At 35.6% G+C, this 12,379-nt stretch overlaps 1 protein-coding gene across 4 annotated transcripts in view; it reads left to right on the top strand.

Annotated features, from left to right (window-relative positions):
• Positions 1-12,379, top strand: part of LOC148007681 (uncharacterized) — a 164,355-nt gene that overhangs the window by 93,213 nt on the left and 58,763 nt on the right. For 2 of the 4 annotated variants that reach the window (XR_015646545.1, XM_087600968.1), the window contains 3 exons: positions 9,471-9,694; positions 10,043-10,186; positions 10,896-11,047. Coding sequence is in view for 1 of the 4 variants with exons in the window: in XM_087600968.1 (XP_087457094.1) it covers positions 9,471-9,563 (93 nt within the window). In the remaining 3 variants the exon portion in view is untranslated. The remainder of the gene's footprint in view (positions 1-9,470; positions 9,695-10,042; positions 10,187-10,895; positions 11,048-12,379) is intronic. The other 2 variants (XR_015646556.1, XR_015646559.1) reach the window with 1 other exon arrangement.

Genomic DNA, 12,379 nt, shown 5'->3' with positions numbered 1-12,379 from the left:
TTATTTTTGGCTATTAAAAGGGTGTTGTTTTCCTATTTCTTTCTTGGTACCTTTGCATTTTCCATAGAAGAAGGCTATTGATTTGAGCTAATTTTATATTCAGCCACTTTGGTCAAGTTTTTTATCAGGCTTAATTATTCTCTGGTCGAACTATGGGGTCACTTAAGTATACTGTCATTTAATCTGCCAATAGTGATATTTTAACTTCTTCCTTTCCTATTTGTTTCCCTTTGACATTTTTGATTTTTTAATTGTTCTGGCTAGAACATCAAGTAATATATTGGATAAAAAGAGAAACAGTGAGCAGCCTTGTCTTGTTACTGATTTTACTATTGGACTGATTCAAGTTTCTCTCCATTAAATTTGATGGTGGCTGTTAGTTTTCTGTATATTTTTTATTATGTTTAGGTATGGTCTGTGAATTTTTAACTTTCCAAGAATTTTAACATGATGAGGTGTTGTATTTTGCCAATTTTTTTCTATACTAATCTCAGTTTTTGAACAAAAGCCGCTTATTGCACAAAGAGAAGTTATTCTCAAAGGAATGGAGACACTTGCTGAAAAATCCTCAGAACCAATCTCTGAATCACTACAAGCCTGCAAAAAAAGATATGCACCCAGTGACATTGCTAACTGCCACTGAGAGTTCAAGTAAGAATATATTTCATGTTGATTAAGGAGGAGAGGATATTTAATGGCAACATTGCATCTTATTAAGACTCACAGAGACCTCTTTTATGTTATAGAGATCCCCTTTAATTAAAATTGGATGATTCCTTTGTTATTAAAACAGTTTTTGTATAGAAACATGATTCTTCATTTTAAATCATTCTTTTCCCAATTTTGCCCAGTGAAACTGGAATCGCCCATCTACCTTATACATGTTGATATCAGTAAAAATAGTATAATTTCCTGTTCACTCTTTTTATTAGTCATGGATTGCTAGAGTAACAGAAATTATGAAATAAATATATAATTTCCTACCTGAGATGCTTTCAAATAATTTACAGGCCGAAGTCAATCTAGCTGAAAAATAGCTGTCTATGAATAGAAGATCCAAGAACCTTGTAGTTGTTCATGCTACATGTCTTAGCTGCTCTGTGGTATACAACAGGATTATAATGAAAGCAGTCTTTAAGAAAATTAAGTAATGGATATGGTAGTGAGGTAAAATCAAGGAAGGGAAACAGAAAAACATTCCTTCTACCCTGTCCTTTCATAGGATTACAGTAGAAGATGCAACCCATATTAAAGTCAGATTTTAAATATTAAATTAAATGTTGCATCTTCACATCTCAAAGATCCAGATTGAAAGTAGTCATTCCAATTTAAAACTAGTAAAACTTATTCAAAAGTGTCCTCAAATCTGGACTTTTGCCTAATTCCTGATTTTATATAAGGTGTCAGCCAAGAGTAGCTATCACACACACACACAAAATCCTTTAGTATTACATTAATTAGAAAATAAGATGCTTTCTAGAAAATACCGAGGAATCCTTTTCTTTTCACTACCATCAACAATGAATAAGATCCAATTGCAGAGTGCTGCTCCAATCAGTAGACCCGCTACAGGAAGTAAGTCATAAAAGCGCTGCAGGCTGCAATGTCTCACCCCTCCCTCACCCCGCCATCCCCAGCTTCCAGGCTTCGGGAAAGACTATTAACCTGAGGAAACTACAAGGACCAAAATTCCTTTCGGTTTTCAACTTCCTCTGGAGCCAAGCTTAGAAGTGACACCCGCTTTCATTAACTTAATATGCTTGCAGGAACACAAAACCGTCGTTTGCTTTTCCACTTTTCATGTTTAGGATATTTTCGTTTGAATGAATTCGTAATTATACGAGTAGTACAAGTCCTTCTGTTTTTCGGTAGTCTTGTTTTTTTCAAATATAAATTTACAAATGCGCCGAAAACTATGTTTTGCTTTCTAAATAAGGAAGTGAAGAGTTCAGCTTTAATAGAGGGATCACAGAAATCACGAACCACTTAGCATAATTTTAAAATGAACATTTTTTCTTGGGATTTTTAGCAGATTCGTAAGCTGTTGTTATTGTTTTTAACGTAAATTTAGATGTGATTCTTTAAATGGAATGTGGATATCTTAAACAGGACATACTGCAGGAATACATACAGGAATTCTGCAGTTCTTTAATATATCCGCCAAAATGTATCTAAACAGAAGGCAGAGACAAATTTTATAAGAGATGCTTGTTTCAGTGCCACATAATTTGTCCTCAAGAATTATGCCAATTACAGTGTATGGATAATCGTCTCAGTGACTTTAAACAAATACTTGTCCTTTTTTAAAAAATATTTATTACTCTTTTTATATTGTCAGAAAAGCAGTTTGTTAAGAAAGCAAAAGAAACTTTAATATAGTCTATTTGTGATGTCATTTTGGTTATATCAGAGTTTAGCATTGAATCTTAGGAGATAATTTACAGCCAAAGAGCAAGTAGAGGACCAGTGGATGAAAAATGTCTAACTACTGAGGAAGGCTGGCTCAAAAAGGATCAGAGTGATAAGAAACCATCTTGAAAACAGGAGGAATGATAAACATACTCAGATATGAACACAAGTGGATTCTTGCTTATAGAAAAAAATGGTTCTTGCAAAACAAAGGTTAAAGCAGCTCTCTGTAGTACTTTGCAAACTATGTCACAAAACCATCGTTTATAAAAAGGGTTGATGTGGTCTATCATTGAGTCCAATAGCAAAAGACCAATGAGATGTGCCCACATCAAGTGAGGAAACTGAGGCAGTTTCAATATTATCTGAGAATAAATATATTACAACAGATAGACTATTACAGGATCCAAACATGGTTCTTATTAACATAGAATTATATGTGAAATATACATATATCCTAAATAAAAGATTCTGTATTCTGGATGAAATTTGATTGAGGAAGGAAACTGACATTTTTAGAACATTTAAATATTTTGTTGTTGCTGTTTTTCTGGTTTCTGCTGTAACTGTTTTCCCTTATAGGTTCAGGTATCTGTCTCTAGAGCTTTGTGATTGTCCAATGCTCTACTTGTGTTTAACAGTGTCATTCCAATAATTAAAGTTTTTTTTTCAAAAAGATCTTCCTTTTTTATCAAATTTCTCCTTTCCAATAAAAAACCGTAATAGTTTTAGAGAATTCTACCATCAAATATGGACCTTGCCTAAATTAATGTTTACTCTAATTCTCAACATCATCATAACAAAATAAAATTGAAAGTCAAATTCCTTGAAAATTCACTTTCCATGGAATTTCTGATAGAGTTGTGGAGGTTTGCTGATATCTGTACCCAGTCTTAAGAGCCAGGGAAATTTTGATACCATAGGAAAGAATAATGTCCCAGTCTTCATAACATGGTGTGCTGCAAATTGTGTGAAAATGGCCTGTAATTTACTCTAACATTTCTGTCTAAACATTATGTCATTCTTTTTGCTTTTTGTAATTTCCTCCAGCAGCCAACTATTTATTGTACGCAGTTGTAGCTTTTACCTGAGAATAAATATATTACAACAATTAGACTATAATGTCTGAGAATTCAAGGACTTTCTCTTACATAAGTAGAAATGTTAAATATCTTTGAGCTCTTGTAGTCAATCCTCAACCTGGGGCCACAACTGCTTAGTCTCACATATCCTCTGAAGATGGCAGCAGCTTTAAAAAAATATTTGGTTTAACATATTAAGGAAGCCAAGTTTTATATTAATATTTTGTATTATCATTAAAACCTCCCTCTGTCCCAAGCGATTTCTCAGTCTTCAGGGAAAAGGAATCAAAATGACACTGAGATTCCACCTCATACAAGTCAGAATGCCTTAAATCAGAAACTCAGGTGGCGGAAGAAGCTGGTGAGGATGTGTGTCACTCAGAGAAATCACTCAGAAAATTGGACATAGTATTACCTGAGGAGTCAGCTAAACCAATTCATGACACATACTAAAATGATGCTCCAACATTATAACAAGGACACATGCTCCACTATGTTCACAACAGCCTTATTTATAATAGCCAGAAGCTGAAACCCAGATGCCCTCCAAGAGAGGAATGTATGCAGAAAATGTGGTACATTTATACAAAGGAATACTATTCAGCTTTTAAAAACAATAACCTCATGAAATAATTAGGCAAATAAAAGGAACTAGTAAATATCATCCTGAGTAAGCTAACCCAGTCAGAAATAAACATAAATGGTGTGTGCTCACCAGTAAATGGATATTAGCAAAAAAATTTCAGAACACCCACAATACAACTGAAAGACCATAAGAAAGTCAAGAAGATGGAAGACCAATTTGTAGATGCTTCACATCCTCTAAGACGGGGAAATAAAACAATAATAAAAGGTAGAGTGTGAGAGGGAATTGGCAAGAAAAGAGGAGTGGGAGGGAAAAGGGGGAGGCAGAATCCAGGTATGGGAGGATACTGCATAGATATACAGATGGTCAGGAAATTGAGCAGAAGTTTCTAGGAATGTAGCATGGTGAACTGTTGTAGCCAACAGAAAGTCCCATATACCAGGAAAGCAAGGACCCGGTGGGGATGACATTAGCTGAAATACCTAAAAAACAGTAGAGAGAATCAGTAGAGAACATATCTGGAGATTAGGCACAGTCTGCAATTGAGGCATAGGGCCACTAACCGATCTCACCAATATTAACCTAAAATTACACCTGTCTGAAGGAAAGGCAGAGATAAAAAGTGGAGCAGAGACTGAAGGAAAGGTCACCCACTGATTGCCCCACCTAGAGATCTACCCTGTAGGCATATACCAAATGCAGATACTATTGCTGAGGCATAGAAGTGCTTCCTGAGAGGAGCATGATATAACTATCTGCTGAGAGTCTCTGTCAGAGCCTTACCAATACAGATACGGATAATTGCAGCCAAACGTCATACTGAGCACTGGGACCCAAATGAAGTGTTGGGGAGGACCTGAAGAAGCTAAAGGGCTTTGAAATCCCATCGGAAATACCATAATATCATTGACCAAACACAGCAGAGCTCTCAAGGACTAAACCACCAACCAAAGAATATACATGGAGGGACCCATGGCTCCAGCTGCCTATATAGCAGAGGATGGCCTTATCTGGCATCAATGGGAGGGGAGGTCCTTGGTCCTGTGAAGGCTCAGTGCTAGGGCAGTGAGTCTAGAGTTGAGGGCATGGGAATATCATGTTCATGGAAGCAGAACTCGGGAGGTTGAGAGGCAGGGGCCTTTTAGGAGAACCAAGGAAGGGAGAGGACATTAGAAATGTTCAATGTATAAAAATCTGTTTAAGTAATTTACTTAAGAAACTCATATAAATCCATATAAACAAACTCAAAGAAGAAAATTACAGGATCATCTCCTTAGATGCAGGAATAGCATTTGGCAAAATATAACAGTCTCTCATGTTTAAAGTATAGGATAAATCAGGAATCCAAGGCCATACCTAAACAAAATAAAAACAATTTACTACAAACAAACAGCCAACACCAAATAAATGGAGAGACACCTGAAGTAATCACACTATAATGGGAGACAAGAGAAGGATGCTCACTCTCCCGATATATAATAAATATAGTACTCAAAGTGCTAGCTAGAAAAATAAGGCAACATAAAGAGATCAAGCGGATATAAAATTGCAAAGAAGAAATAAAGGTATCATTATATGCATATGATATGATAGTATATGTAATCAATCACAAACATTCTTCCAGAGAATTACTCCAACAGATAAACAAGTTCAGCAAAGTTGACAAATATAAAATTAACTCAAATAAATCAGTAGCCTTACTGTATACAAATGATAAATTGACTGAGAAAGAAATTAGGGAAATAACCTATAGATAGGACAAAATCTTCACTACCTCCACATATGATAGAGGGCTCATATCAAACATATATTAAAAAACTCAAGAAACTAACCAAAAAAAGAAAAAAGAAAAATATCCAAACAAAGAGTGGGTTATAGAAGTAAAAAGAGAATTCACCACAGAGGGATCTTGAATGATTGAGAAGCACCTAAAGAAATGTACAAAGTCCTTAGTGATCTGAGAAATGCAATGAAAATGACCATGAGTTTCCACTTTACATCAATGAGAATGACTAAGATAAAAGCCTCAGGAGAAAGTGCATGTTGTCAAGTATGTGGAGAAGGAGGAACACTCCCAACTGCTGGTATTGGAACCTGGTACAACCACACTGGTAATCAATCAGACGTTCCTCAAAAAATTAGAAATAGGTCTAGCTGAAGAATCAACAATACCACTCTTTGGAATATACCCAAAAGAGGCCGCACCATGCTACAGGGGCTCATGTTCCACATTTTTCTCAGGAGCCATGTTTTGATAGTTAGAAGCTGGAAAACAGAACAGGTGTCCCATGAAAGAAGAATGAGTCCAGTAAATGTGGTTCCTTTACACAGTGGAATACCACTCAGCTATTAAGAACGAGGACATCCTGATTTTTACAGGCAAAAGGATGGAACTAAAAAAATATCACCCTGAGTGAGGTAACTCAGACCAAAAGTACATGCATGGTATGTTCTCACTTATCGGTTGATATTAGTTAAAGAAAATATATGTAATAATCAAGATCCAGTTAACAGAATTCAGACAGTTCAGCAAACCAAAGGGCCCAAGTGAGGACACATCACTCCCATCTGGGAGTGGGAAGATAACAATAACAAGGTGGAGGTTTGATTGATCGGGGAGGGAAAGGGGACATGGGGCAGGCGAGGAAAAGGAGAAGATGATCTGGTATTGTGTGGGAGAAAGGACTGAAACCCTAAGTCCAACAGAAAGAATGGAAACAGGCAATTTCAAGGGGTCGAAGTTTGGGGATATCATACAGAATATACCAAAGACCTGTGATGTAAGAAACTCTCAAGACTCAAAAGGAAGGATCTTAAACAAAATGCCCTACAATGCGCAGAGGAACTGGTAGAGACCACCTCCAGCTAAAAGACAAGGCATCAAGTGATGGATGGGGTTCCTATCTCACTGTCAAAACTCTGACCCATAATTATTTTATTCTAAAAGAACTGCAGGGATGGAAATGGAGAGGAACCTGAGGGAAAAAAAAAGATCCAGAAACAGGCCCAAAGTGGGATCCGGTTCAAGGGGAAGCCCAAAGGCCTGACACTAGTACTGATGCTGGGGTGTGCTTACAAACAGGAGCCTAGCATGACTGCCCTCTGAAAGGCCCATCAAGCAGCTGAGAAAGTCACATGCAGGTACTTATACCCAACCAATGGACAGAAGCTAATGATTCCTGTCGTTTAATTTGGGAAAAGCTGGAAAAAGCTGAGGAGGAGGAGGACCACCCTGTAGAGGGTCTAGTAGTCTCAATTAACCTGGACCCCCGAGATCTCTCAAACACCAGAACACCAGACAGCATACAGAGGCTGAGAGGAGGCCATTAATTAATTAATTAATTAATTAATTAATTAAGGTGTAAAAGTTTAAAACTTATTTTGATGTTTGAACTATTTAGACAAATCTCACAAAATTTAACTATGCTCTAATCTTCCAGAGAAATTATTCAATTAACATCTCCTATATGTCTGCTTGTTATGATGTGTGAAGCCACTCACACTGGTGCTGAAGATTCACTCTTCTTTCTTCTTCAATCCCTGCAGACATTTGCTCCTTAGACCTATATTCAACCACTAATACAACGTCCCAACCAATAAAATAGTCTATTTAAATATCTATCTTTGCAATTGGCACAATTAAAAAGAAATCAGGTCTACTTGAAAAATTCTGGCCTGCAAACCTGACGGCTAGTCGGACATCTTGTTATACCATAAATTCAGACATTAGGTAATATCACAAATATATCTATCTAGGATTTTAAAACTAAGATTATGTAAAAAAGAATTAATGACTATCCATGACCTCTTGGTATAGCAGTCTTTCTAATTTTGATTCAGGAAATTAAACCTGGTTGGTCTTTGAAAAAAACCAATGATGTTCACTTAAGATGCTAGAAAATGCAATGAAGAAGATCCAAGTGATATTTCCTGACAAAAAATCCTTGTTTATATACTAAAAAAGATGCAATTTCCTGTAACCTCGTGTGTAAGAGGTATTCAATTTCACTCATGAGAAACTTTTACTATTCTCTATAAAAATGACTGGTGTTTCCTAATTCTTGTTAAGAGAGGGCTGGGGAACAGTTATAAAGCTAGGCTTTGAAATTTGAGGAATAGGCTTAGGAGCTGATTTAAATTGTTCTGTCTAGTACCACTGTAGCATTTTCCCATTCCTTTCTCCCCAAGGAAAGAACTTTATCAAAAGTATATTTCTATTTATTTATCAGATGCACATTGTTCATTTAATTTCTGTTCTCTATACCAATCTTACCACCTCCTATCTCTCCTTCCTTCATACTGAGTTTGCAAAGACTGCATTAGTGACTAGATATCTTGAACATTAAATCTGCCTAAATTGACAAGAACACTTCTCAGACAAGGCCCCAGCTTAAGCAGTTGTGTACCCTGCACATGCCCTGAAACCATGTTTGTAACACCTCTTGCTTTGGGACTTTTAGTTTCAATCACATTTTCCTTCCAGTTTTCTTGAGCAAAACTTACTTTTGTTGTACCTTTGTTACAAGAATATTTCCTCAATCCATCCTTACCATTAGTTTTGAAACAATAAGGTTGACTGTCCTCTGCAATATTCTCTTTTGTTCAGACACTCGAGTTCTTTTTCAAAAGTTTCTACTTGTCAAAATCTGTACAAATAAGGGATTCTTCCTCTGAGCAGACTACTGGTTTGTAGGAGTTGGGAAACTGGGACCTAGAAGGGAAAACTGGTGACCTGCAGTGCAAATCACCAGATATTTATAGACATTTTGAGTAATGTCTTCTCAGTTAGTCTATTTTCTCAATTTCCACTAATGGCTACCATTTTTGGTATACACTGATTCTTCAGATTTATCTTGCTTAATCAATCTATCTATCTATCTATCTATCTATCTATCTATCTATCTATCATCTATCTATCTATCTATCTATCTATCATCTATCTATCTATCTACCTATCTATCTCTACTATCTCCACCTTCTTTTTCTCTGTCTTTCTCTCTTTATTTTTTATTATACTAAATGTATAATCCAAGGTCAAGAAAATTACAATTTCTTTTTCATTCAGTATTTTATCTAGTGTCCTTGGATTTTTATTCCCTCATGAACTAAACCTTGCTTCCAAAATGTACTGGAAGAAATTACCATTCAGTAATTTCAATACCAGAGTTACTAAAGAGAAGGAAACGCTTTTGTGTCTGGATAATAAATGCTGACCATTTTGGTCTAAACGTTCAATCACATGTGAAGTCTCTGATAAGTGATGCCTCAAGGTGAAGGTGCATAAACTGTGCTCCAAAATGATGAGGTCATAAGTCTATCACCTACCCATATCGCTAGTTATGCAGGCATGGAGATGTCATTGACAACAGCTTTGTCTTGTCACTTTGTTGCAGGGATCTGTTTCAGAAAACATGACAGAAGAGACTAATGGTTCAAGTGCAACTCATTGGCTGCAAGGTTCTCCAGTATGGGGCATGTGCAAATAGCATAGGATGATAGACAAGATCAGTAGCACCAATGGGTTGGAGACAGCTCTAGCCCGAATGTCCAACTGTATATGTGCTACAGAGGAAGAGCTAGAGAAGTTATGGAGATCTTTAACAGATGCCAGAAAAAAGTAAGTGGATCACAATTATTAAGATATTGAGTTATTAATATGATTGAAGTTTCATTTTTGCTTTGTTCACATTGTTGCTTGATTATTCTCTTGAAGTAATAAAGTAGTTTAAAACTTTTATTTTGATTTTACAAGACCATATTTTCCAAATGAGACTTTGGACTCTTACAGAAAATGTGGATTGTAAAAAGTTACTGGATTCTTTAAGGTACTGCATACGTAAACTGTTTGAAACGGCAAGGCTGTGGGACTCTGCAAGTGCCAGGACAGACATGTTTGATATTCAATATTTGGTAAAGTACTTGCCTAACTAAACAGATTTAAGCTTGAACTTCATCACAAATGCAGGTTGGATTATACACACAAGGAACAACACCACCCAGGAGAAAGAGGCAGAAAAATATGAATCTCAAGACCATCCTATGGATTTCTCTGGACAGTCTGAATCCATATCAGAGGAAAGGTGATATATGTTCTGTGCTGTTGTATGCTGTAAGAAATTAATTGCTTTTCATTTTATAGCAGTTACATTGAATGTATTGAGTTGAGGTCCAGAAAATACTTTCAACTTTTAAACAATATCCATTCTATGAAAGATGATAGGGTCTTTTAAAATTGTATAATATATGATAGTATTGTGATTTGGTGGTAAGACTGTGATGACAAGATTCAGAACACAGTGGTTTGAGTGAGATGCACAATATTACTTTCAAATTTTCAAATACCTTACTCCATGTCTATGGCTGTTTGGGGAAGATTTGGAGATACAACATTGCTGTGCAAAAAATATCCCTGGAGATAGCATTCTATCATTCAAATATCCCATGATGTTTCAAATAGCCCTCTTTTCTTCTTCTTTGAAATATGAACTACTACTTCAGCAACCTACTGCTTGCCATCCAAGATACAGAAAGTTGAGAAAAAATCTTTTCCTATTACAATTTTAATATTATTAATATATTTTGTTGTTGTTATTAAAGGATTCGAAAACATAATCCTGGCTATAGTTAAAAACAATACTGACTCTCTGTCTATGCCTCTCAGGTATTACATCTAAAGGCATATACCAAATAGACTGGACTTTCTGCACAAAAAAATTATTTTTAAAAGTAAATAATAATCAAAATTAAACATACATTTTAAAATGAAATTAAAAACATTCCTGGTAAATTGTCTCACATCTTTCATCATGTCATCCTAGAGATGGAAGCAAAAGGATTATTAAAGTTTAAAGACAACCCAGGCATGAGACATTATCTCACAACTTTCAAATATAAAAAAAAGTAATAAACAAATGAAGAAATTAAGTGATGTGGAAGGAGGAGGAAGAGGAGAGGACTGTAATAAGCAGAGGTAGAGAAAAGCTCAAGAAACATGAGTAAAATGTTCATCGTATGTAAACTAGAATTCAATGCTATGGAAAGGAGGGGTTTTGGAAAAATCTAGCATGTACAAATGAAACTTTTGTCCAGAAAAATTACAAAAACATTACCTACACAATTCTTTATATTCCTCGATAGTGAACCCTGTATCTTTTGGGTTAATTTAAGAAATCTATTAATTCCACCACACTACTACAACTTTCCTAGCTGCCCATGTTAAATGCCCATTTAACTATGCCTGTATAATTCCTCTTTGTTACACAGATTTTGTAATAAGTACACAGAACTTTTTGTAACTTGCCCAAATAACAATATCAATGCTAGAAATTATACTCAAATCAGAGATTATGAAGGCATAGTTTTCATCTGTAGAACATCATAGCATAGATTATTGCACACATCTCATACATTCCTTTATTCTTAGATACTACTGAGATGGTTATTCTCTCTTTAAATTTGATGTGATCGAGAGTCACCCGAGAGGCAAACTCTCTGTCATCCTTGTGCACATTTAATTTAATTAGCTAATGCAGGTAGGAAAAACTGTCCCCCTGGGTAGTACCTGGTTCAAGAGACTTAGCACTGGCCTCTTCAGTAAAAATTTGGCTCTCTATGTCCCAGAAAGGACTATGAAACTCAAATTAAGGAATTGATAATTGTACATATTCACAATTATTCATTACTTGTATGATTAATAATACAATATATTTTAAAACACACGGATTTCTTTAGGTATTTCCAGTGACCTAATCTTACTTTGCTGCACAGTATATGGATAGATCTAAAGAATTAAATATTTGTTTTCTTGTTTGGGTAACCCTGTATAATTCTTACCTTTTGTGGCTATTGTATAAAATATGGAAGATGAGAGAACTACAATATGATACCATAACCTTAAAGTCCTAGGTGGCAGATATACATGGAAATCTGTATGATTAAGCCAACCCATTCTATGCAACTTCTTGGCCTGAGAAAGCTACTGATACAAATATAGATGTTAAAATAATAAATCAATCTTTCTTACTGAATACTCGCTGCCAGTCATCCTATGACAATATTAACAAATACAACAAAACAACACTGACATTTCAGTGACATTGTTCCTAATAAAAATCATATTTGAAGGGAATCCTTAAAATTCAAATTGACAGAAGTATGTTTTCAGCCATCTTTAAACTTCTCTAACATTGGTAGAAGATTCTTAGGGACTGATCTGTCATAGCACAGCCTGTTTCAGGGTGGTAACCTCCATCTCTCATTTTGGCTTGAATTAATATATTACAATAGTTATCTGCTCAGTCCT

Source organism: Rattus norvegicus, chromosome 1 (genome assembly GCF_021556685.1).
Source record: "Rattus norvegicus strain SHRSP/BbbUtx chromosome 1, alternate assembly SHRSP_T2T, whole genome shotgun sequence".
NCBI lineage: Eukaryota > Metazoa > Chordata > Mammalia > Rodentia > Muridae > Rattus > Rattus norvegicus.
Note: the sequence above shows the minus strand (reverse complement) of the source record. Positions and strands in the feature narration are given on the sequence as shown.